The sequence below is a fragment of the Chaetodon trifascialis genome, chromosome 11 (assembly GCF_039877785.1).
Source record: "Chaetodon trifascialis isolate fChaTrf1 chromosome 11, fChaTrf1.hap1, whole genome shotgun sequence".
In the NCBI taxonomy this organism is placed as follows: domain Eukaryota; kingdom Metazoa; phylum Chordata; class Actinopteri; order Chaetodontiformes; family Chaetodontidae; genus Chaetodon; species Chaetodon trifascialis.
Genome location: NC_092066.1, coordinates 1,327,959 through 1,354,414, shown reverse-complemented (window position 1 = coordinate 1,354,414; position 26,456 = coordinate 1,327,959). Strand labels below are relative to the sequence as shown.

General features: G+C 43.8%; 2 protein-coding genes across 2 annotated transcripts; both read right to left on the bottom strand.

Moving 5' to 3' along the window:
- Positions 1–374: 374 nt before the first annotated feature.
- On the bottom strand, positions 375–25,359 carry LOC139338734 (zinc finger protein 665-like). The gene is made up of 7 exons (XM_070973985.1): positions 25,188–25,359; positions 21,312–22,125; positions 3,641–4,739; positions 2,711–2,877; positions 1,674–1,819; positions 595–714; positions 375–502 (listed from the first exon to the last, which is right to left on the bottom strand). Exons 1-7 carry the CDS (start codon positions 25,357–25,359, stop codon positions 375–377), a joined length of 2,646 nt encoding a protein of 881 aa, XP_070830086.1.
- LOC139338564 (immunoglobulin lambda-1 light chain-like) lies at positions 9,483–17,797 on the bottom strand. Its single transcript, XM_070973708.1, has 6 exons — positions 17,755–17,797; positions 17,345–17,662; positions 13,431–13,469; positions 11,071–11,379; positions 10,866–10,940; positions 9,483–9,758 (listed from the first exon to the last, which is right to left on the bottom strand). Exons 1-6 carry the CDS (start codon positions 17,795–17,797, stop codon positions 9,610–9,612), a joined length of 933 nt encoding a protein of 310 aa, XP_070829809.1. The 3' UTR covers positions 9,483–9,609.
- Positions 25,360–26,456: the final 1,097 nt, after the last annotated feature.

Genomic DNA, 26,456 nt, shown 5'->3' with positions numbered 1-26,456 from the left:
GAATGAATCTAATATGAAATAAATCTGTCAGTTCAGTGTGTTTGTGCCTCTGGCTGAGATGGAGCTGAAATATGTGAACCTGGGCTGTGGTTTACTGCTCTCTTCCTGTCACAAACACTGTTTGACATCTGCTCATCTGTTGGTTTTTGTTCAGGCTGCAGGGATCATTTCTCACTGTGGAGATCGCTCTTCCAACAGGAGCAGTAGTAGGAGGCTGAATGAGCGAGTTTAACTTTCTGGATCTGCAACTCCCAGCCGTTCTGTTTATTCACAGCTGAGAAATCATCTTTCTGAGGATGATTGTAATCTGAATCAATTGCACCAGTACTCCTGCTAATATCAAGAATCAGTCTGAATGTTTCTGTGTCTTTCTTCTAGTACCAGTAAACATAATCATAGTCACACTGGTCAGTTCCTCCACAGCTGAAGGAGACTTTTTCACCAACTCTCCTGGTCAATGTTAAATCACTCTGAATCAGCTCTGCTGCCATGGCTGCCAGTGCTGCAGAGACACAGACAGAGAGACGAAGGTCAGCGCGACAGTGTGGGTGAAAGGTGGACTTTTCTGGTTCCCGATTGGCTGGAAACACTCACCTGAACACAGGCAGCACAGAGCAGCAGCTGGGAGGAGAAGCATTTTGTGCAGTGGTGTTTCCTCTGGTGAACCTGGGGAGAAGTGTGGCTCTGATGCAGCTGAGGCCAAACCAGGACGAGCTGAGAGATCACAGGAGGGCCACGTGCTTCCTAACAGGTCCTGGGACCTCCCATGAGCCCCTGCGGCGGACAGATAAGGCTGCTGCTGCTGATCGACGCTCAGCTCAAGCTGCTGTGTGGTTTTCCACCACAGTCGTGCTTCTGCCTGTAAAAACCTTCCTGATGTCAATTTTCTACACAGTGAAAAGTAAAACGTTTCCCTCTGAGCTGTCGGAGAGGAGAAGTATAAAACAGCACAAGATGAACGTCAACGTCATCCTGACATGAGAGTGGGGCTGTATACTTCTCTATGACGTGAGTGCCTGATGCGTCCACTGTCTTTGCATACCTGCCGCTGAGTTTTGGGGTTGGGCTGATATCTTTCTGCATGATAACTGATTCTGTGGCACCTGAGTCTACCAGAAAGGTTTGTCTTGTCCCTCAACTGTGAGTGTGTATTTTGGCATTTTCTTTTATGCCTCGTGTGTGAATTTTCTGCAGATTTCAGAAATTCTTTCTTCACCAGTTTTTTGTGTCGACTTCAGATGTTGAACGGTTTGTGAAATAAGGTCTTGCTTGCTGTGTGTCTATTTCTGCCGTGTTTTGCATGTTAGTGGATGTGTTTTTACTTATCTGCTGTGTGGAGTGGTCTGCCGTCTCAGCCCTCGCGTCATAACCAGATGAGTACATCACTGTCCTCTGCTCCGCCCCGAGTCAATCGGTCTCGGTCTCGTTCTCATTTTCCTTGTTTTTTGGACACTCTCTGGTCCACTGTCCCATCATTCCACATGTAAAACAAGCGCTAGGTGCCCCATGGCCTGCCCCCTTCTGGCAGTAACTGGCTTGGTCCCCCCCATGGCAGTTGGTCTTTGGAGGCCACTGTGTGTGTTGTGGACCTCTGTGTAGTCTGTAGACTTGAAATGATGCCTTGTCGTGTTGTGTGCGCGTCCCATGGAGGAGGGGTATGCGGTGTGCAATACTTGGTATCATAAGGTGGACGTGTCTCTTGTTCCCCTCTCGGGTGAGGTATTGGTCTCTCAGGCTCGGGCTGTGGCTGTAGTTGTTTCTGGAGTGCTGGCTGCTCCTCCTTGGTCCACAGCTGGTGCTGGCTGTCTTCTGGGTGGAGCTGAGTCCAGATCAGGATTTCGTTTGAGGCACTGAGATGCAGAGGTTACTGTAGCTTTCCCTGCATTTTGTTTTCTGTCTCTGTTGTTGGCTTCAGTGAGCCAACACTCAAAGCTTCCCAATTTGCTTTAAACACTTTTCCTTTTTTCTTTTGCTTTGTCTGACTGATGTTTTCCTTCGCTGTTAGTTGGACTCTCAAGTATTCCAATTGGTTTAGGTTAAAACTGCCAGTACATGGGAACCCACACTCCTGAACCCAGGTTTTAATTTGGTCAGTACTTTGTTCACCATATTTTGTGATCATTAACCAAATATTGGGAGAACACATCAGAGGTACATTTTCAGATGCTTTATCTTTACTGCTGTTGGAACCCATTGTTGAAAAGAAAGAGGAGAAATTTTTTCTTAGATTTTTAGTTTCGTCTTCTCTTTAGCTGGATCTGTAAGGATTTTGGATTTTTATTTTTATTTATTACCACTTCAACTAAATCAAGTGCAGATATTTAGTTTCCTCTTAAGTTTTTTTCCATTTAACCTTAATTACGTTATTGTTACTAAACTACCATAAATTACTCTAACCCTATGCGTTCTTAGAACTGCAAACCTAAAACTAAACGATCATTGATGGTAACATTCAAAGCTTTATTAATGTGCACAGGGGCTGTATCTATGAGTCACAGACTCTACAGCGGTTTCCAAAACCTGCCCTGTTAATACGTCTATGACAGCACAGCCCAGGTGGTGAGGACCTTTTACTGCTTCCAAATTTACTCACCAGAAAGGTTGTGTGCCAGAAAAAGTTCTCTGGATCACGCCAGTGAGTGGACATCGGTCCTCACGTATCTCCAGCTGATCAGACTTAAAACCTGCAGCGCTGAGTCCCGAATGTCACCTCATGGGTGATCCTGCCGACAACGCCAACTTTGTTCTGGCAATTTGGACTAAAAAGAAGAGTTGTTCGTTGTCTTTCTCAGAGTTTATTCTGACGCCTGCAGACGGACTCCCTCCTTGCTGTCTCGAGTGTGAGATGACAAGAAAGAGCCCGGAGCAGGAGAAGCTGTGAGATTATCAACAATACATTATCTTTGCAGACAGGATGACTTTGTTCTCTCATCAGAACAATGTCAGCACAATAGGCACGTCATAATGTGTTGTACAATCAGGACAACAGGTTCACTTCATCAGTGCATAATAACATACTGTACGTGGTGTCATGGTCAGCAGATTATGACACACACACACCTAATCATATGACATGGTTCTTCATTTGGCTTTCAAACAGCATATGCTTATGATTCAGTAGAAGAGAAGATGAATAACATGAATTCCCATTACACAACAGTGACCTGATGTTTTAGCAAACCGATGAGGTTTTGTATAAAATGAAACCAAAGCACTTCAGACAGTTGCATGATGGGGACGGACACACTGCTGGATCTGCACTGAGATATGTGGGGTTATTTTTACTCTCACAGCGTTCAGTAAACAATCTGTTCATGGTTGAGAAACACGTCATGGCTGACAAGCACCACAAAGTTTACTTAGTTATCTGTGCAGACATGTAATGTCAAAAGGCACATGTAGACACAAACAAACCAGAGTTAAAATAACCATGTGGCTTCACCTCAGATGAAACGATGAAGCACAACTTATTAGTGTCCATTTCACAGTTTTGAAATTATCAGTGTTGAGCCAAATCTTGCTTTCGATGTTGTAATCCTGCTGGAAAAGTTGGCTTGACGAGCATCTCTGCAGTTTGATTTACTTCCACTGCTGTCACCAGCACACAATGAATCTTTCATCACAAATGCTGCAACTAAATGGTTTCTCCCGTGTGGACGAAGAAGTGTCCTCTCAGATATGATTTCCGTGCAAATCCTTTACCACAAACTCTACAACTGAATGGTTTCTCCCCTGTGTGGACAGTCAAGTGTTTTCCCAAATTTGATTTTACTGCAAATCCTTTACCACAAACTGTACAACTGAATGGTTTCTCCCCTGTGTGGACAGCCAAGTGTCCTTTCAAATGTGATTTTCGTGCAAATCCTTTACCACAAACTGTACAACTGAATGGTTTCTCCCCTGTGTGGACAGTCATGTGTTCTCTCAAATATGATTTTTGTGCAAATCCTTTACTACAAACTGTACAATTGAATGGTTTCTCCCCTGTGTGGACAGTCAAGTGCTCTCTCAAATGTGATTTTCGTGCAAATCCTTTACCACAAACTGTACAATTGAATGGTTTCTCCCCTGTGTGGACAGTCAAGTGTCCTCTCAAATTTGATTTTTGTGCAAATCCTTTACCACAAACTGTACAATTGAATGGTTTCTCCCCTGTGTGGACAGTCAAGTGTTGTCTCAAACTTGATTTTCGTGCAAATCCTTTACCACAAACTGTACAATTGAATGGTTTCTCCCTGTTATGCATTCTCATGTGTTTGGACAAACTGCTTCTGGAACTGAAATTAGCTTCACAAACTGAGCATGTGAAAGGTTTTTCTCCCATATGTTCCCTGCTCTCCTCCCCGTCACAACTGTCGTCCGTCTCAGATTCAGAGGAGTCTGAAGTCTTGTCATGAGTAGCTGTTTGTGCATGATCTGGATTAAAGTTCCTGTCTGGTCCTGGTCCTCTACAGTCCTCTCCATCAGATCCTGTGTTCATCTGTTCAGTTTGTGTCTGATCAAGCTGTGAGGACTGAGGTTCCTCTTCATCAGCCTCTTCTTCACTCTTCACAGGGACACTGAGTGTGAACTCCTCCAGCCCTCCGAGCTGCTCTCCCTCCTGATTGGTCCACAGTTCCTCCTGTTCCTCTTTAATGTGTGGCAGCTCTGGTGGGTCCTCCTGGTCCACACTGTCCAGACAGTCCTGCTGCTCAGGAGGATCCTCTTCTTGACTCACCAACAGCTGCTGGACGTCTGTGGAGGATCATGAAACCACACACACACACCTTTTTAGAAAACTGTCATTTCCTGTTAACATTTAAAACACCGCTTTCTTAAATGTGCAGAGATGTTGAACATATTTGGAAGTCTTTCAAACTAAAACAAACTCCAAACATATCGTGCACTTTGCATTTGATCAGAGCAGAAACGCCATAAAATAACAGTGTGGTAATAAGGGCTGGGCGACACGGCCAACATCTTCTATCAATTCAGTGGTTTCAGATATACACACCACCCAGACTTCATCATATCTGACTGTTTCCTACTTTCATTTGGAACTTCAGTCCAGACAAAACTGTCTCACATGAGACAGAGACGACACTATATAACAGAAACACTGATGCCCAACATACCTTATGTCCGTCATATTTTCAAGGCTTTCATTAATATATTATATGTTGAGAGCCCCGATAACAGCAGGTTTCCAGCAGTTTGCAGTGAGAATAAGCAGTAAAGAGTCAAACCTGCTGTGTGCAACCGGACTTCGGGCTGGAAAACAGCGTCCAGTAGTTTTCGTTGTCCACAAAGTTCCTCCTCGTACTCTGCTATCGTTCTTTCAAACAGCTCAATTATCTCTTCAGCAGCCGCAGTTAGTCGCTGCTCCACAAAAGCTCTCAGCGTTTGGACTTTAGACATTTTTACTGATTCACAGCAACTTTTCCTCCAGACACACTCCGTTAAAACTGTTGGCTCCCTCTGATGTGCTGCTACGTTCACGTCCGTGTTTCCAGCTAGCAAGCTAAGTTAGCTTCATTAGCTTCGCAGAACAACAGATGATTCAGATTCCAAACGTTCAAAGAAAGCAGCACAGAGTCTATTCTGACTGCTTCAACAGGAGATGCGTCCGTGGTGAAAAATTCCGAAAGTTTCCTGAAACTTTATCCATATACAAACTCTGGTGCCTCACTCCGACTTTGTTGTTCGACAACGTGTGATAGATAACGGGAAAAGTGAGCACGTTAGCCACGATCAGTATAAGTACTTCCGGTGCCATTTCTTCTTTATTTTTAGTGGGATTTGATGGCAGGTCTCAACTCGTACACGGTGCATATCGCCACCTACTGTATCGGAGTAGGTAGTGTGAGACACAAATTTCCTCCTCGTGCTCTGCTATCGTTCTTTCAAACAGCTCAATTATCTCTTCAGCAGCCGCAGTTAGTCGCTGCTTCACAAAAGCTCTCAGCGTTTGGACTTTAGACATTTTCACTGATTCAAAGCAACTTTTCCTCCAGACACACTCTGTTAAAACTGTTGGCTCACTCTGATGTGCTGCTACGTTCACGTCCACGTGTTTCCAGCTAGCAAGCTAAGTTAGCTCCATTAGCTTCACAGGACAACAGGACATAATTCGGATTTTAAACGTTTTCAGAAAAAGAGAACAGCACAGAGTCTGTTCTGACATGTTTATCTGGACATTTTGAGTCCGTGGAAAATACAGTTTGGTCTCTGTTGAAGCTTCTCCGACTCGCGCTGTGTGTGAGTTCTGTCTGTGGCTACTTCCTGCTAGCAAGCTATGCTAACTTCCTTTAGCATTCCTGCTAACAGGAGATGAGTCAGGAGTTAAACGTGAACAAAGAGCCCATTTAAACTGGTTAATCTACACATACAGGTTCTGATGGTTCACTGCAATTATATCGCCAGTGGTATGAAAAGGTAAACACTTCTAGTCTCCTAAGAGGACGCCATCGGCTCCACCATCTCTATTTGGGCAAGACAAACACATTACTGATTGATTACTGCTTGCCCATGTCAAAATAAGACAACCCTACAAACAGTCCAAATCTAATGTTTGCGTCTTATCTGGCCATTGTTTATTATCTGCTAACTTAATGTTCGCTCCACATCTCGAGAAAACGTGTTGCTGAGACAACGATGAAGTTAGTCTGAGTTTGTCTACCTTCAAAATGCTGTTTTAGTATCAGTCTGTTTGGATGATATGTGGCTTGTGAAAAAAATATGTACAGAATAAATAATCATGACAGTTAACACAAACGTCCTTTCTTGTCCATGCAGATATTTTTCTGATTTGTTTCCTGCTCTGGTTCCTTTCGCGCTGCCTCCATTTTGCCTTTTCTCTTCTTTGTCTTGGTAGCTTCAGTGGATGAGAAGCAATAAATTGGCTTTTACTTCCTTACTTCTTTTAGGCCAAATGGAAATGGAAATCAAAGTCTGTTCAGTGCACATTAATGTCATGGAGCATTGAATTTTTTTTATCATTCCTTTAGAGTTACATCATTGTGTAGCACTCCGAAGTGTAAAGGGCTTCTGAAGTCACTCTTTCTTGTTGCTGACAAAAACTCAGGAACATATACTCTTTGGAGCTGACCAACACGCTTCCTTTACTTCTTTCTCTTACCCACGAAGTCAGTCAAAACAACGTCGCCTCTATCAAGTTATTAATGTTATTAATTACTCCACATTCATTTCCTGCTATCACGGCTCAAAATGTCTGCCAGAAAAAGGTCCACACTGTTACTGCTGTCAGGATTACAACAGTCACACTGCTGCCCTCTAGTGTCTGTAACCACACACTGCATCACCACCTCATACTAATACTACGACTGCTACTACGATTACTGCTGCTGCTGTTACACAGAAAAGTTGCAGCCTACTTCAATCAGCTTTATTTGGTTTATTTTGCATAGAGTCATTTTAACTGCACAAAATGACACTGAAGTACTTCCAGTGATGTAAAACAAAATTCTGCACATTCACTCCACAGCACATGGAAAGTAAGATGGAAGGAAAAGTGAGGCCATCCTGTCTGAGATTCAGTCAAATCGCTTGTTTCACTCTGTGACAGTGTCGAGCAAAAACCTCCTTTTGTACATGTACATGTAGCAGAGTACATACATATATGATATATGTATGTGATATATGTACGTATTAGGATGGAAACACTAATGATGGAAGTATGGCTCAAAGTACGAGCAGTTGCAGTGGATGTCAGGCAGGGTCATGGTAGGAGTTGTAGCTGTTGTTGTTGTTTGTGTGTGTGTTTGCATCCGTGTGTGTTTGTGTGTGTGTGTTTCTGTATTGCTCACATTGTGGGGACAAAGCCTGTTTACACAGTCACACTGTGGGGACTCGCTGTACTTGTGAGGATAAAATGCCCATCATTAAAACCTTTGGGGTTACGCAAGTACTGGTCATGGTTATGGTTATGGTGAGGGTACGTCTCCAGGAAATGATTCTCAGTCTGTGTAATGTCCCCAAAAGTGATGAAAACCTAACACTCTTGTGTTTCAGGCTTATGTGTGTAATGATTAATTACAAGTGAAGAGCACTGAGGATGAGTGGATGAATTTAGTTTGACATGGAGTTGATTTCAGTCTTCAGTCTCGTTTCTTTTAGTTTCCTGTCTGTGTTTGTCAGGTTGACCTCTCTCAGTTTGCTGCACTGTAACAAACAGGAAGACTGACTCAACATTGAGGATGTTGTCAAGATGCTTCGATAATAACTGACTGCAAATAATGAGTTTAGTGTATGCAGGAGAGGAGGTGGTGAGTGTGAACAGCAGCAGATATGAATCTGTTCTCAGTGGTTATTAGGACTCATAAAAAGCTGCTGGCAGCCAATCAGCACTTCCGTTCCTGCAGCAGACGGCTTTGTGGCTTTCTGCTCTGCAGCCTCCTCACCGTTAGCTGTGCTTCTTCACATGAATAACACAATGACAGCTACAACCATGGACTCTGGTTCAACAATCATTCCAGGAACTTGAGTTTGAGTTCAGCGCTCAGTGCTCACTGTCTCAGCTTTGATCTGTCTGATTCATCTGTGAGAGAAACAGCTCAAATCCTCAACTCAGAGCTGAGACTCTGAAATAAAAGCAGATATGTTCAACCTCCTGCAGTCTGCTCTGATCCCACTTTATTACCTCACACTGGCTCTGACAGTGAAGAGCTTTCATTCAAACAGCTTTATTGACTGTGTAAAGGTGAGTTTAGTGATAGTTCCTGCATCCTGACCCCAACATGTAACACAATACAACATATTAGGACATGTGGGAAAGGACCAGACTGTTCACACATTTCATACAACATCAACTCAAAGACAGTTTCTAATTCATCTCTTCACTCATCAGCCTTACTGATCAAGCTGCTGTGTCATTGTTTTATTGCAGCTGTAGCTTCAAAGCAGCTCGCTCTGCTGTTTGTTCATGTGTGGAAACAACAGTGTCATCAGCGTAGAGGTTTACATCCACACTGACACAGTGAGAAAAGGGGGTCAGCACTGAACCTGGTGGCACACCCACACCTACTGTCTTCGATATAACAGCTCCGTGTTCATGTGAGCTCTTCTTTAACGAGCTTTGTTGTCCTTGTTCAGCTGTTTGCTGATGTTCATGTTTTCCTGTACATTTGTTCTGCTGCTGTGTGAAAGTATGTGGAGAGCTGCTTCCAACCACAGTCAAATGACTTATAAATGCCAACATACATGGTCCATGAAGCTGATTCTGTTTCTGATGATCTGATCTGAAGCCAAACTGAGGTCCATGAAAACAAAGAAGTTAATGAAACACGCTGTGATTTTTCACTTTATTGAGAATGTTTGAGTGAGAGAGTTTGACAAACCCGCCACACTCAGCATCATGTATTCAAAAGAAAGACAAGAAGAAACAAAATAGCACAAACAATAAAATATCCAGCAGGCAGCCAATGATTCAGCTTCATTTTCTATTATTAGAAAAACCACAATAAAAAGAGGAAATAAAGCAGAGAATCAAAATAACACTTTACCACAGAATGTACACTCAGTAACTGCAGATCTATATGTGTGTATGTGCATTTATATTTTAGGATGATAGATGAGATGAAGGGATGAGATTTGATGGCGAGCAGAAAACAGTCAGTCAGCATGTGTGCAGTTGGTGGACGGTCCCTTGTTTCTGAGGATCATCAGCAGAGAGAGTCCACAGCAGTACACCAGACTCTTAACGATCAGCACTGAGTACAGCAGCAGGAGCAGCTTCACCCTGCACTGAGACTGGAAGGACACTGACACACACACACACACACACACACACACACACACACACACACACACACACACACACACACACACATTGTTTCAGTCTGATCAACACATTAAATTTCATCAAAACATCATCAGATCTTCATGAGTAAAACGTTTCTATTTTGGCATTTACGATTGTTTCTAATCTGTGCAGATGTACATATACTTAGTCGTGATTCTATTCTGTGTCTTGTATACTTCTATATTTTCATTTTCTCCTCGTTATGCCACTGAGCTTACTTTTTATAACTTGCTGGCTGTAACAACTAAATTTCCCCAGTGTGAGATCAATGAAGTCTGATCTTGTCTCTTTCCAGACAGGACAAACAGCTTTACATGAAGACAGGCGTCGGCTACAGTTTGAAGGAAAGCTCAAAGGACCTTATTAAATACAACAAGTTATTACATCCACTGTCACTGTTACTGTGACTGCATGTCTCACTCTCTCTCTCTCTCACCAAACCAGTCGAGGCAGATGGCCGCCCACCCAGAGTCTGGTTCTGTCTGAGGTTTCTGCCTGTTAAAAGGAAGTTTTTCCTCGCCGCTGTCGCCAAGTGCTTGCTCATGGGGGAATTGTTGGGTCTCTGTAGATACAAGAGCTCGGCCTGTATCAGCTCTGTATGGAAAGTGTCCTGAGACAACTTCTGTTGTGATTTGGCGCTATACAAATAAAATTGAATTGAACTGAAATTGAACAAGTCAGGGCCCCAAACAGGATTTGACTTCTTGTTTTATCAAAGGAAAAAAGCTAGGAGCTAAAAGAGGCTGAAAAGCTCCATAGAGTCCTTCCATTCATTCTTAATTCAGAAGCATTTATAGTGGAGCTTTAACATGTAATCAACACAGTTTTTATAGCACCCTCAGAGTCCTCAGTGTAGGACAGATGCCCTAAAACCCACTGATTCATCAGACTGTGAAGTGAAAGCTCTCTCGTTGGGATTAGTTGTGCTGTTGGACACTTTGACACAATCAGGGAGCGTGTGTTGAAATGGTTGAGTGATGAGCAGAAAGTGGACAGACTGACATGCAGCCCTAACTGCAGCAGGACATTGGAGCTGTCCATGCAGAGAGGCAGCAGGTGATCTTACAGTCAGCTTGCTGCACAGCTGCTGGGTCTGCTGGCTTCGTCTCTGGAGGACAGGAAGCTGCTGGAGCTGGAACCTCTGAAACAGAAGGAGTCAGATGTTTGAAGTGGCGGTGAGACATGTCCGTCCTCTGCTCCTCTGCTCTCTGTGACAGCGTGTCCACATGAAGCTCCATCACTGCTGAACACAGTCAGCGAGCCTTCATTACCTTGTTCTGGTGGGGCCTCCGCTGTGCCCCCCTCGTGCTCGACGTCGCAGCTGTATTTATATTTGCTCTCTGGTCTCTGACGGATCAGCAAGATGGCGACGGTGCGTCCCGACCCTCTGAGCTCCAGCTGCTCCGTCTCATCAGGGGGCAGCTCCTCCAGAGGACCGTTGTCCTTTCGTCTTTTCCAGGAGAAGCGGACCACAGGAGGAAACATGGCTGAGGCCACACACAGCAGGGAGCTCTGGCCCTCCAGGCGGGCTCCGGACGCTGCCGGGTACACGCTCACCACGGGCTTCGCTATGGGCTCGTCTGAAGTTTGACGGCAGCAACGAGCAGCACAGACACACATTGACACAGTCAGCAGCAGCTTACAGCACTGCACTGCATTCAGTCTGATCCTGGAAACTACGTGGACTCTGATCACTAAACTGCTTATCAATACAGCACAAAGTTCACTACATGGACTGTATTCAGCTTCATATCAAACACAATGAGCAGCTGATGTCAGCAGATGTTACATGAGGAACAAAGACAATGATGGATTTGGAAATTCTTCATTTCAATAAAACATGTCCATTCAGCATAATGTCACATTTATTACTAATAATATATGACAATATCAAACTATATATTTAGGAAATTTGGTTTGATAGAATGAAAAATATTTTGTCTCCATCAGGATGAAAATACATTTTAGAACAAAGACCGTATTTATCTTCACGTGAAACTCAACTGTCATGTCGATGATTACAACATATTAAGAATATTAAATATTTATCAGCACAAAGTTAAATCCAATCATTCAAAAACAAGAAGAAATACATCAATATTTTCAGCTTTTATACAAGATTAAAATGATTTGTCTGCAATTTAATAAACTCTCATTAAAATATGTCAAAATCTATTGATCCTTGAGTGGAAATATAATATAATATAATATAATATAATATAATATAATATAATATAATATAATATAATATAATATAATATAATATAATATTACAATGTATTGTTCAAATTATATTGTGTACATTGTGTCATACATATATTTATCACCATATACTTTAAATATATTTTCTTTTCCATATTTCAAATTATATTAAGCCTCATTTACTGTTTATATTTATATTGAATGTTCTTATGTTGTTATATGTGAAATATATTTGTATGCATGACATTATATATTAAATTATCATCTGTCATGTATAGAAATATTTAAATTAGCAGGCATAAATGAATCGTGTTGCATAAATGAATGATAACATCATATTCAGTGTCTGTTTGTCTTCATGTATAATGCAGTGTGTAATGAAGGACGTCCAGATTAAAGAACTCTTTCTTTCCCGCAGCCATTAAAACTCCTTAACAGATCACGGGTCTACCTCATTCATTCACCTGCATTCATAACTGCACTGTACCTCACACTTTACTCTTCAATGTGTACTATACTGTTTTTTACAGTTTAGTTCTACCATTGTGGACTTTTTACTGCTGACTGTTTGCTGCCACCAGTTTGCACACTTACTGTTTAATGTTTACTTACTGTTTAATGTTTACTTTTACCAATTTTCACATGCTACTGTTTACTGTTTACACCTACCAGTTTGCACTACGTGAATAGCCATTGCAATTATGTATATAGTCATTTGCAATTTCTGTTTATAGCCATTGCAATTCTGTTCATTTATCTTGGATTTGTTTATTTATTTATCTTTGATTCTTTAAATTGCTCTTTGTTTGATATTGTTGCTTTTTATATATCTTTTTGTTTTGTTTTTTATCTTGGCATTCTCGTGGACGGCAAAGTAAGAATTTCATTGTACAAGGAAACTTGTTTCTTGCTGTGCATATGACAATAAACACTTCGACTTTGACTTGACTTTGATGTATAAATATATCTTCCACTTACAGACATATGTACCATCATATAAAATACAGTTTCCATGAGCTCGATTTTACCCTTTAAAAATGACTTATTAATAGAACAGATTTAAAGTCTTCAGCTTTTCAAAATACATTTACTGACATTTGTTCACTTTACTTTTTCACATATTATCTTGTTTCATCAAAACATGATCAAATACTTCATATTTGTAACATTGCTCAAATCAAACTTTTTCTGGAGGAATCATTTTGATGTCCTGCAGAAATAAAGAATATCTTGAGTTGTGCAGTGAGATTTAAACATCTTTTCATGAGTTTTGAACCTTTTTTATGTGACAAAAGCTGCACGGCTGCAAGAATTCTCTGTTAATTATCAACAAAGCAACATGGAAAGTCTGAAGCAGCAGAAACTTATTAAAACACATTTTCAACTTGTTCAATAGAACAACTGAAGGAAAAAGAAAGTTTATTCTTACCTGTTACGTACAGTTTAGTCCCAGAGCCAAAGATGAAGTCCACAGTGAAACAGAGTGAGACAAAAACCGTCTGCTGCTGAATGTGTCAGCTGAGGTGAACGAGTCCAAACCATGAACCAGTGTCATATTTCAGCTCCATCATGTGTTTCTCTGATGTTCACATCAACACGACTGTCTCTGCTTTCATTGTCTTTCACACTCCAGCAGTGTTGATCTATGGACGTTAATGTCTGTCTGTCCACTGGACCTGGACCACAGGATGGACGGACAGATTGACATGAAATGTGGTTGAGACATTCTTTGTCCCCAGAGGATGAACTTTATGAAAGTTCGATATTTTATCTTCAGACTAATAACTCTGGTGGTCCTCTCACTTTTCATCTAGCACCATCTTCTGGTCAACATTTGAATTTGTCCAATACTTTGGTTCATGACCAAATAGCTGCAGAACTAAAGACATTCTGACTTTCTGTCTGTTTGACATCTGGAAGTTACTCGACGTCCTCCCTGATTCATATTCTTCATGTGTGTTCACAGTCTGTCTGTAACACAGATGTCTGAATTTTACATGTTGTTGTTGTTTTGTTGTTGTTGTTGTTGTTTTGATCTGTACACATGACATTTTTTTCATGTGTCGTCCTGGTGGTGATTGGGCACCACCTGAGAAGGAGCAGGGGGCTTACTGCATCAAGGTGGTCTCAGGCCTCCTGACCCCCCTTGGCACTGATGATGATGATGATGATGATGATGATGATGATGATGATGATGATGATGATGATGACAAAACCCTACACCATGTCTATACAAACATTCCTGAGGCTTACAAAGCCACATCCCTCCCCCACCTGGGACAGTCTGATCACCTCTCATTGTTCTTACTCCCTAAGTACACACCACTCATCCATCCTGTTAGGTCGTCAAAGAGGACTGCTAAAGTATGGCCAGAGGCAGCAGACGCCACACTCCAGCACCAGTTCCAACACACAGATTGGAGTTTGTTCGACACCTGGGCCACACTGGACTCAGGATCCATTGACTTGGACTCATATGCCTCCTCCATTCTGGACTACATTAACACGTGTTGACAACGTCACCACCCACAAACAGATAAGAACTTTCCCCAACCAGAAGCCTTGGATGAACAGTAAGGTCCGCCTCCTACTAAAGGAAAACGGCGCTGCCGTCAGATCTGGCAACAGAGAGGCCTACAGCTCATCCAGAGCTAACCTGAAGAGGGGCATCAGGGAAGCTAAACATGCTCGCAAGCTACGGATTGAGGAACACTTCGACAACAATGCCGACCCCGCCGCATGTGGCAGGCCATCCAGGCCATCACATACTCATCAGCCAAAAATGACAACCCAACCAACCAACAATGCCTTCCTCCCTGACGAGCTCAACAACTTCTATGCTCGCTTCGACAGAGACAACAAGCAACCAGCCATCAAAACTGCTTCCCACCCAGAAGAACAGCTCCTCACGCTCTCCACCTACGACGTGCATTCTGCACTCAGCAGGGTAAACGTCCGTAAGGCTGCTGGCCTTGATGGCATACCCGGCCACATGCTCAAGGCCTGTGCAGAACAGCTGGCTGGCACTGACATCTTCAACCTGTCACTGGCCAAGGCAGCAGTCGCCACATGCCTCATGACCACCACCACCGTGCCAGTACCAAACCAGTCAGTTGCAGTGGGCCTAAATGACCTCCACCCCATTGCACTCACCCCCATCATCACCAAGTGCTTCGAGAGACTAGTCTTGGCCCACCTCAAATGCTGTCATTCCTATTGTCCAAACAGGTTGACAGAGGATGCCATCTCCACGGCACTGCACTCCACCCTGACACACCTAGACAACAACAACACCTACCGAGGATGCTGTTCATCGACTTCAGCTCAGCATTCAACACAGTCATCCGCTCCAAGCTAGTCAACAAACGTAGTGACCTCGGCATCAGCGCCTCCCTCTGCAACTGGACCCTGGACTTCTTGACAAACAGACCCCAGTCTGTCAGGTTAAACAACCACACCTCCGCCACGCTGACCCTGAAACTGGAATCCCACAGGACTTTGTGCTGAGCCCTCTACTCATTCTTCACCCACGACTGTGTGCCTGTGCATGGCTCCAACTCCATCATCAAGTTCGCAGATGACACCACGGTGATAGGCCTATGAGTCAGCCTACAGGGATGATAGGGGTGGTGCACCGACAACATCCTGACCCTCAACACCAAAAAGACCAAGGAGCTCATCATGGACTACAGGAAAACCAAAGGCTGCAGTCACACCCCCATTCACATCGACATGGCTGAGGTTGAACGTGTCTCCAGCTTCAAGTTCCTGGGTGTCCACATCTCTGAGGACATCCCCTGGACCCTATACTCCTCCACCTTGATAAAGAAAGCTCAACAGCACCTCTACTTCCTGAGGAGACTGAGGAAAGTTAACCTGGCTCGTCAGATCCTGGTCAACTTCTACCACTGCACCTTTGAGAGCATCCTGACCAACTGCATCTCAGTATGGTACAGCAGCTGCACAGTCTCTGAGCAGAGGGCCCTGCAATGGGTGGTGAAATCCGCCCTGTACATCACTGGTGCCCAACTAACTGTCATTGAGGGCCGCCAGTGCAAGCAGTGTCTAAGAAGGGCACGCAGCATCAGCAGTGACAGCTCCCACCCCAACCATGGACTGGTTGCCCCCTACCATCTGGTAGGAGGTTTAGGAGCTTCCGTTCCTGCACTAGCAGGCACAGGAACAGTTTTTTCCCAGATCTCTTACCCTGCTGAACTCTGTCCACCAGCGGATCAAACGCGGAAATCACTGACAGATTTCAGTGTGGTCGAAACCACCCTCAGAGGAGGAATAGGCTCTTTATCACCATCAAGGTGGTGAGATCTGCACAGGGACTGGACAGACGGAGTAGTCAGGAACAGGCTAGGTCAAACACCGTAGATTAAGTTGACAAGGAACGCTGGAGAGTCTGGCATGACGCAAAGACAATCTGACAACCGGAAAAAATGCCAGTGCTGCTTAAATATCCTCCTGAGACTGTAAAAATAGGCTAGGTGTGCAGATGAGCAGGTATGGGGCGTGGCTGAAGAGCTGCAGCAACAGGTAAGTGCTGGGCTGGACTGTGACAGATTCACCTTCTTCATCACTGTGAACTCGTCCCCACAAACTAACGTTGACACACTGGTTCCCTGAATGTTCTCCACACCTGGAGTTCAGGAGCCACTGTGGTGTCCAGCAGAAGAGACAAGAGCTGTCATTGTCAGCCAATCGAGTGCTGCCAGGTATCAACTACAATCCAGAATCAGCATCCTCACAACCTGCTGCAAGAAGGACAAAGTCCTGAGCTGACACGTGTCCAAGATTTGTCATGAAGTGAAATGATGTGGTGAAATCTGCGGAAAGGTGTTCAACAACAAGTGCTGCTGGAAGTCTTTTCATTCAGAGCACATTAGTGTTGTGAGGAGGAATGGACTTTATTCCAGCAGCAGGACGAAGACGAGGATTCTCATCTTCATCTCACAGATCTTCTTTGCAGTTTGTTGGTTTTGTTTGTCCAAAATGCCTGAATGAAAAATGACAGATGTTTGTTGTTTCAGCCTTTTATCTGTATTCTGTGTCTCTTGTTTCCTCTTGTCTGGTTCCATCATGGTGTTTCTGTGCTGCTCGTTTGTCCTCACTGTGTCAAACTACAGAAATCCTGCTGGAACATCTGATGGAAATCTGAATGAATCTAATATGAAATGAATCTGTCACTTCAGTGTGTTTGTGCCTCTGACTGAGATGGAGCTGAAATATGTGAACCTGGGCTGTGGTTTACTGCTCTCTTCCTGTCACAAACACTGTTTGACATCTGCTCATCTGTTGGTTTTTGTTCAGGCTGCAGGGATCATTTCTCACTGTGGAGATCGCTCTTCCAACAGGAGCAGTAGTAGGAGGCTGAATGACTGAGTTGGACTTTCTGGATCTGCAACTCACAGCCGTTCTGTTTATTCACAGCTGAGAAATCGCTTTTCTGAGGATGATTGTAATCTGAATAAACTTGACCACTACTCCTGTCAATATTAAGAATAACTCTGAATGTTTCTGTGTCATTCTTCTGGTACCAGTAAACATAAGTGTCACGCTGGTCAGTTCCTCCACAGCTGAAGGAGACTTTTTCACCAACTCTCCTGGTCAATGTCAAATCATTCTGAATCAGCTCTGCTGCCATGGCTGCCAGCGCTGCAGAGACACAGACAGAGAGACGAAGGTCAGCGCGACAGTGTCGGTGAAAGGTGGACTTTTCTGGCTCCCGATTGGCTGGAAACACTCACCTGAACACAGGCAGCACAGAGCAGCAGCTGGGAGGAGAAGCATTTTGTGCAGTGGTGTTTCCTCTGGTGAACCTGGGGGGAAGTGTGGCTCTGATGCAGCAGAGGCCAAACCAGGACGAGCTGAGAGATCACAGGAGGGCCACGTGCTTCCTAACAGGTCCTGGGACCTCCCATGAGCCCCTGCGGCGGACAGATAAGGCTGCTGCTGCTGATCGACGCTCAGCTCAAGCTGCTGTGTGGTTTTCCACCACAGTCGTGCTTCTGCCTGTAAAAACCCTCCTGATGTCAATTTTCTACACAGTGAAAAGTAAAACGTTTCCCTCTGAGCTGTCGGAGAGTAGAAGTATAAAACAGCACAAGATGAACGTCAACGTCATCCTGACATGAGAGTGGGGCTGTATACTTCTCTATGACGTGAGTGCCTGATGCGTCCACTGTCTTTGCATACCTGCCGCTGAGTTTTGGGGTTGGGCTGATATCTTTCTGCATGATAACTGATTCTGTGGCACCTGAGTCTACCAGAAAGGTTTGTCTTGTCCCTCAACTGTGAGTGTGTATTTTGGCATTTTCTTTTATGCCTCGTGTGTGAATTTTCTGTAGATTTCAGCAATTCTTTATTCACCAGTTTTTTGTGTCGACTTCAGATGTTGAACGGCTTGTGAAATAAGGTCTTGCTTGCTGTGTGTCTATTTCTGCCGTGTTTTGCATGTCGGTGGATGTGTTTTTACTTATCTGCTGTGTGGAGTGGTCTGCCGTCTCAGCCCTCGCATCATAACCAGATGAGTCCATCACTGTCCTCTGCTCCGCCCCGAGTCAATCGGCCTCCTTCTCATTTTCCTTGTTTTTCGGACACTCTCTGGTCCACTGTCCCATCATTCCACACATAAAACAAGCGCTAGGTGCCCCATGGCCTGCCCTCTTCTGGCAGTATCTGGGTTGGTTCTGTCCCTGATGTTGGCTTCAGTGAGCCAACACTCAAAAGCTTCCCAATTTGCTTTAAACACATTTCCTTTTTTCTTTCGCTTTGTCTGACTGATGTTTTCTTTCGCTGTTAGTTGGACTCTCAAGTGTTCTAATTGGTTTAGGCTAAAACTGCCAGTACATGGGAACCCACACTCCTGAACCCAGATTTTAATTTGGTCAGTACTTTGTTCACCATATTTTGTGATCATTAACCAAATATTGGGAGAACACATCAGAGGTACATTTTCAGTTCCTGTTGGAACCCATTGTTGAAAAGGAAGAGGAGAAGAAGAAGAGAAAAACATTTGTTTAAGATTTTTAGGTTCTTCTTCTCTTTAGGTGGATTTGTAAGGACTTTGGATTTTTATTTTTATTACCACTTCAACCAATCAAGTGTAGATATTTACTGTTAGTTTCCTTGAAAGTTTTTCCATTTAACCTCAATTTCGTTGTTTTGACTAAACTACCCACTTTTTTTGTTTTGCCAGTGAGAGCTTAATATGAAATTATTCTAACCCTCTGCGTTCTTAGAACTGCAAACCTAAAACTAAACGATCATTGATGGTAACATTCAAAGATTTATTAATGTGCACAGGGGCTGTATCTATGAGTCCCAGACTCCACAGCGGTTTTCAAAACCTGCCCTGTTAATACGTCTATTACAGCACAGCCCAGGTGGTGAGGACCTTTTACTGTTTCCAAATTTACTCACCAGAAAGGTTGTGTGCCAGAAAAAGTTGTCTCACGCCAGTGAGTGGGCATCGGTCCTCAAATGTCAGGTCCCCAGTTTATTTATGGACTTTGATAGGGAGGGCTGGGATTTTGGAGACCCAGACTCCAGCTGATCAGACTTAAAACCTGCAGTGCACCTCACGGGTGATCCTGCGGACAACGCCAACTTTGTTCTGGCAATTTTGGACTAAAAAGCACAGAGACGTTTGTTGTCTTTCTCAGAGTTTATTCTGACGCCTGCAGACGGACTCCCTCCTTGCTGTCTCGAGTGTGAGATGACAAGAAAGAGCCCGGAGCAGGAGAAGCTGTGAGATTATCAACAATACATTATCTTTGTAGACAGGATGACTTTGTTCTATCATCAGAACAATAGGCACGTCATAATGTGTTGTACAGTCAGGACAACAGGTTCACTTCATCAGTGCATAATAACATACTGTACGTGGTGTCATGGTCAGCACATTATGACACACACACACACCTAATCATATGACATGGTTCTTCATTTGGCTTTAAAACAGTGAATGCTTATGATTCAGTAAAAGAGAAGATGAATAACATAAATTCCCATTACACAACAAACAAACAGTGACCTGATGTTTTAGCAAACCGATGAGGTTTTATATAAAATGAAACCAAAGCATTTCAGAAAGTTGCATGATGGGGACGGACACACTGCTGGATCTGCACTGAGATATGTGGGGTTATTTTTACTCTCACAGCGTTCAGTAAACAATCTGTTCATGGTTGGAAAACATGTCATGGCTGACAAGCACCACAAAGTTTACTTAGTTATTTGTCCAGATAAGCAACTGGTTTGGTACACAGCCCGACACGTAATGTCAAAAGGCACATGTAGACAAACAAACCAGAGTTAAAATGACCATGTGGCTTCACCTCAGATGAAACGATGAAGCACAACTTATTTGTGTCCATTTCACAGTTTTGAAATGATCAGTGTTGAGCCAAATCTTGCTTTCAATGTCGTAATCCTGCTGGAAAAGTTGGCTCAACGAGCATCTCTGCAGTTTCATTTACTTCCACTGCTCTCACCAGCACACAATGAACCTATTATCACACGTTACAACTAGTTGGTTTCTCCAGCGTGGACAGCCACGTGTCGCTTCAAACCTCTATGTTGTGCAAATCTTTTACCACAGACTGAACAATTAAATGCTTTCTCTCCTGTATGGACAGTCAAATGTTTTGTCAAATTTGATTTTACTGCAAATTCTTTACCACAAACTTTACAGTTAAATGGTTTCTCCCCTGTGTGGACAGTCAAGTGTTCTCTAAAACGTGATTTTTTTGCAAATCCTTTACCACAAACTGTACAACTGAATGGTTTCTCCCCTGTGTGGACAATAAGGTGTTCTCTCAAATATGGTTTTTGAGCAAATCCTTTACCACAAACTGTACAACTGAATGGTTTCTCCCCTGTGTGGACAGTCGTGTGTGCTATCATAGGTGCTTTTTGTGTAAATCTTTTACCACAAACTGTACAACTGAATGGTTTCTCCCCTGTGTGGACAGTCAAGTGTTCTTTCATATGTGAATTTCGTGCAAATCCTTTACCACAAACTGTACAACTGAATGGCTTTTCCCCTGTGTGGACAGCCAAGTGTCTTCTCAAATGTGAATTTCGTGCAAATCCTTTACCACAAACTGTACAACTGAATGGTTTCTCCCCTGTGTGGACAATCAAGTGTACTCTCAAATGTGTTTTTCGTGCAAATCCTTTACCACAAACTGTACAACTGAATGGTTTCTCCCCTGTGTGGACAATCGAGTGTGCTCTCACCTGTGATTTTTCTGCAAATCCTTTACCACAAACTGTACAACTGAATGGTTTCTCTCCTGTGTGGACAGTCGAGTGTCTTTTCAAATGTGAATTTTGTGCAAATCCTTTACCGCAAACAGTACAACTGAATGGTTTCTCCCTGTTATGCATTCTCATGTGTCTGGACAACTTGCTTCTGGAGCTGAAATTAGCTTCACAAACTGAGCATGTGAAAGGTTTTTCTCCCGTATGAACTCGTAAATGTGAGGTCAAAGATGAGCTGAGTGTGAATCTTACACCACAGACTGAACAACTGAAGGGTTCCTCCCCTGTTTGGATTCCATTGTGTTTCTGCAGATGTTCCTTTGAGCCAGGGCTTGTAGCACAAGAGCTAAATGAGGCTTTTCCACTATTACATTCCATATCACTTCCAGATACTTCATTGTTTTGCAGAGGCTTCAAACCTGATGGAGGTTCCCTGCTCTCCTCCCACTCACTACTGTCGTCCGTCTCAGATTCAGAGGAGTCTGAAGTTGTGTTATGAAAAGCTGGTTGTAATTCATCTGGATTAAGGTTCCTGTCTGGTCCTGGTCCTCTACAGTCCTCTCCATCAGATCCTGTGTTCATCTGTTCAGTTTGTCTCTGATGAAGCTGTGAGGACTGAGGTTCCTCTTCATCAGCCTCTTCTTCACTCTTCACAGGGACACTGAGTGTGAACTTACTGATATCAGCCTCCTCCAGCTCTCCGAGCTGTTCTCCTTCCTGATTGGTCCACAGTTCCTCCTGTTCCTCTTTCATGTGTGGCAGCTCTGGTGGGTCCTCCTGGTCCAGACTGTCCAGACAGTCCTGCTGCTCAGGAGGATCCTCTTCTTGACTCACCAACAGCTGCTGGACGTCTGTGGAGGATCATGAAACACATACACACCTTTTAGAAAACTGTCATTTCCTGTTAACATTTAAACCACCTCTTTCTTAAATGTGGAGAGATGTTGAACATATTTGGAAGTCTTTCAAACTAAAACAAACTCCAAACATATCGTGCACTTTGCATTTCATCAGAGCAGAAATGCCATAAAATAACAGTGTGGTAATAAGGGCTGGGCGACACGGCCAACATCTTCTATCAATTCAGTGGTTTCAGATAAACATACTGAACATAGTTCATCATATTTGACTGTTTTCTACTTTCATTTGGAACTTCAATACAGACAAAACTGTCTCACATAAGACAGAGATGACACCATAACACTGAAGCTCAACATACCTAAAATGCATGGCACCGTAAGAGTGGCAGCCTGTTACAGCAGCTCTCTAGACTCTTTAGATTTTTTCTTCTCGCTTTCTATTTTCTTGAACGTCTTTTTCATCCATTTTCGTTCTGCGTGTTTGTAAATGTCTGGTGCATCAGAGACATCAAGAATGTTAACTCTGGTGCTATTTTTCAACACTTTTACAACCCGTGTAACTTTCTCTGCGTCTGTGGGTCCGTGAGAGACAATGGCTCCTATTGTTTACAGTAGGGATCAGCTGCTGGCCCTGCATAACACAGCTGTGCAGCCGGAGGAGCGACCTGATGTCCCCCGCGAGTTAAGGAGGAGGATGTGGGGGTGCCACGCTGGGATCAAACGCTGCGACAGGAGGAGAGCTTATGGACCAACTCTCCTGTCCGTCATCACAGGGAACGTAAGATCTCTCCCCAATAGGATGGATGAGCTGACAGCATTGACCCGACATCGTCAGGAATACCGGCGATGCAGCATGCTGCTTAGTTTACAGAGACTTGGCTGGGAACGCAGCACACAGACGCGACGCTGGATGGATTTCCACTCGTTCGGGCGGACCGGACAGAGAGTAGTGGTAAGAGGAAAGGAGGAGGGCTGGCAGTGTTTGTGAACGATAGATGGTGTAACTCCAGGCACATCACTATCAAAGAGCAGCACTGCTGCCCGGACATTGAGCTGTTGGCTGTTAGTCTGAGGCCATATTATCTGCCGCGGGAGTTCTCACACGCCATAGTGGTGGCTGTGTTTATTCCCCCCTCTGCTAACACCGATGCAGCCTGTGACGTCATCAACACCGTGATCAGCAGGCTGCAGACTCAGAAACCACAGGCCCTCTTACTGATCTCTGGGGATTTTAATCATGCCTCTCTGTCCTCCACTCTGCCCAAATTCATCCAGTATGTCACATGTGCCACAGAGCCAATAAAACACTGGACTTATTCTATGCCAACACCGAGGCGGCATACCAATCATCACCCCTCCTTCCTCTGAGAAGAGCTGATCACAACCTGGTTCATCTCCTGCCTGTCTACAAGCCTCTTGTCAACAGGCAACCAGCTGTGTCCCGCACAGTGAAGAGGTGGTCTGACGAGGCTGAAGAGGCTCTGAAGGACTGCTTCGAGACAACAGTATGGGATATATTCAGTGACTCTCATGAGGAGGACATCGACAGTCTGACAGACAGCATCATGGACTACGAACAAACCCTGGATTAATCCTGACATTAAGGCTCTTTTAAAGGAGAAGAGGGCCTTCAAGTCAGGATACAAAGAGGAGCTGAAAACTGTACAGAGGGAGCTCAGGAGGAAAATCAGGGAGGGGAAGGACAGATACAGGAGGAGAATGGAGGACCAGCTGCAGGAGGACAACACCAGAGGAGTCTGGAGAGGCCTGAAAACCATTTCAGGCCACCAGACGACAAACTTTCAGGCAGCTGGGGATTCAAAGTGGGCAGGTGAGCTAAACAGCTACTTCTGCAGGTTTGAGGAAACATCTGCCCCTCCCCCAGAGGCAATAGCCCTGCATCAGCCCCCCCACAGTATTCAGCTCACCGCCACCAACGCCACCCCCCACTGCCCCTCCCAGCCCCTTATCTATATCACAAGACACTCAGCCCCCCTGCTCCAACTTGTCCCTCACACCTCTCCAGGTGAGAAATCAGCTCAGGAGGTTAAAGATCAGGAAGGCTGCAGGACCAGACAGCCTCAGTCCCAGACTCCTCAGACCTCAGCAGTGCTTTCAACACCATCAGGCCCGCCATCCTGAGAAACAAGCTGGAGCGTTCAGGGGTGGACCAACACCTCACATGCTGGATAGTGGACTACCTCCCCATCCGCCCACAGTATGTGAGGACACGGGACTGTGTGTCAGGGACTGTCCTTTGTGCAATCCATCCTGAACATAACAGTCTGCAAATACAATTTATAATTTAAGATAATGTTAATGTATTTTTATTACGCTCTTTGGTATATACTTATTGTTTTTACTCTAACTAATCTATATTTTACTGATGCTGCTGTAAATTTGAATTTCCCCTTGTGGGACTAATGAAGGTATGTTGAATTGAATCTTATGTTCGTAATATTTTCAAGGCTTTATTTTCATATTTGGAAGTCTTTCAAAGTAAAACAAACTCCAAACATATCGTGCACTTTGCATTTCATCAGAGCAGAAACGCCATTAAACAGTGTGGTAATAAGGGCTGGGCGACACAGCCGACATCTATCAATTCAATGGTTTCAGATAAACATACTGAACATACTTCATCATATTTGACTGTTTGCTACTTTCATTTGGAACTTCAATACAGACAAAACTGTCTCACATGAGACAGAGATGACGCTATAACATTGAAGCCCTTTTTGAAGCCCATTTTACACACCCAATGTTCAATTTATGTATTTGTTTTATTGTTGTATATATCTATATGTATATATCTGTATATACACATAGATAGATAGATAGATAGATAGATAGATAGATAGATAGATAGATAGATAGATAGATAGATAGAATCCTGAATCCTCAAACATACCTTATGTCTGGAATATTTTCAAGGCTTTCATTAATATATTATATGTTGAGAGCCTCGATAGAAGTTGAACTCTTTCTCAAATCAGAGGATGTCAGCAGGTTTCCAGCAGTTTTCAGTGAGAATAAGCAGTAAAGAGTCAAACCTGCTCTGTGTAACCGGACATCAGGCTGGAAAACAGCGTCCAGTAGTTTTCGTTGTCCACAAAGTTCCTCCTCGTACTCTGTTATCGTTCTTTCAAACAGCTCAATTATCTCTTCAGCAGCCGCAGTTAGTCGCTGCTCCACAAAAGCTCTCAGCGTTTGAGCTTTAGACATTTTACTGATTCACAGCAACTTTTCCTCCAGACACACTCCGTTAAAACTGTTGGCTCACTCTGATGTGCTGCTACGTTCACGTCCGTGTTTCCAGCTAGCAAGCTAAGTTAGCTTCATTAGCTTCGCAGAACAACAGATGATTCAGATTCCAAACGTTCAAACAAAGAAAGCAGCTCAGAGTCTATTCTGACTGCTTCAACAGGAGATGCGTCCGTGGTTTCCTTAAACTTTATCCACATACAAACTCTGGTGATTCACTCCGACTTTGTAGTACGACAGCGCGTGATAAATAGCTGGAAAAGTGAGCACGTTAGCCACGTTAAGTAGAATTACTTCCGGTGCAATGTCTTTTGTTGTTATAATGGGATTTGATGGCAGGTCGCAACTCGTACACGGTGCATATCGCCACCTACTGTATCGGAGTAGGTAGTGTGAGACACAAAGTTCCTCCTCGTACTCTGTTATCGTTCTTTCAAACAGCTCAGTTATCTCTTCAGCAGCCGCAGTTAGTCGCTGCTCCACAAAAGCTCTCAGCGTTTGGACTTTAGACATTTTTCCTGATTCACAGCAACTTTTCCTCCAGACACACTCCATTAAAACTGTTGGCTCACTCTGATGTGCTGCTACATTCACGTCCACGTGTTTTCCAGCTAGCAAGCTGGGTTAGCTTCATTAGCTTCACAGGACAACAGGGCATAATTCAGATGTTAAACGTTTTCAGATAAAGAGAACAGCACAGAGTCTGTTCTGACAAGTTTATCTGGACATTCCGTGGAAAATACAGTTTGGTCTCTTTTGTAGCTTCTCCAACTCGCGCTGTGTGTGAGTTCTGTCTCTGGTTAGTTTCTGCTAGCAAGCTATGCTAACTTCCTTTAGCATTCCGGCTAACAGGAGATGAGTCAGGAGTGAAACGTGTACAAAGAGCCCATTTAAACTGGTTTATCTACACATACAGTCTCTGATGGTTCACTCCAATTATATCGCCGGTGGTATGAAAAGGTAAACACCGGTTTCTAAAGTCGATGGCGTCGGCTCCGCCATCTCTATTTGGGCATTTTTAACACAAACACATTACTGATTGATTACTGCTTGCACAT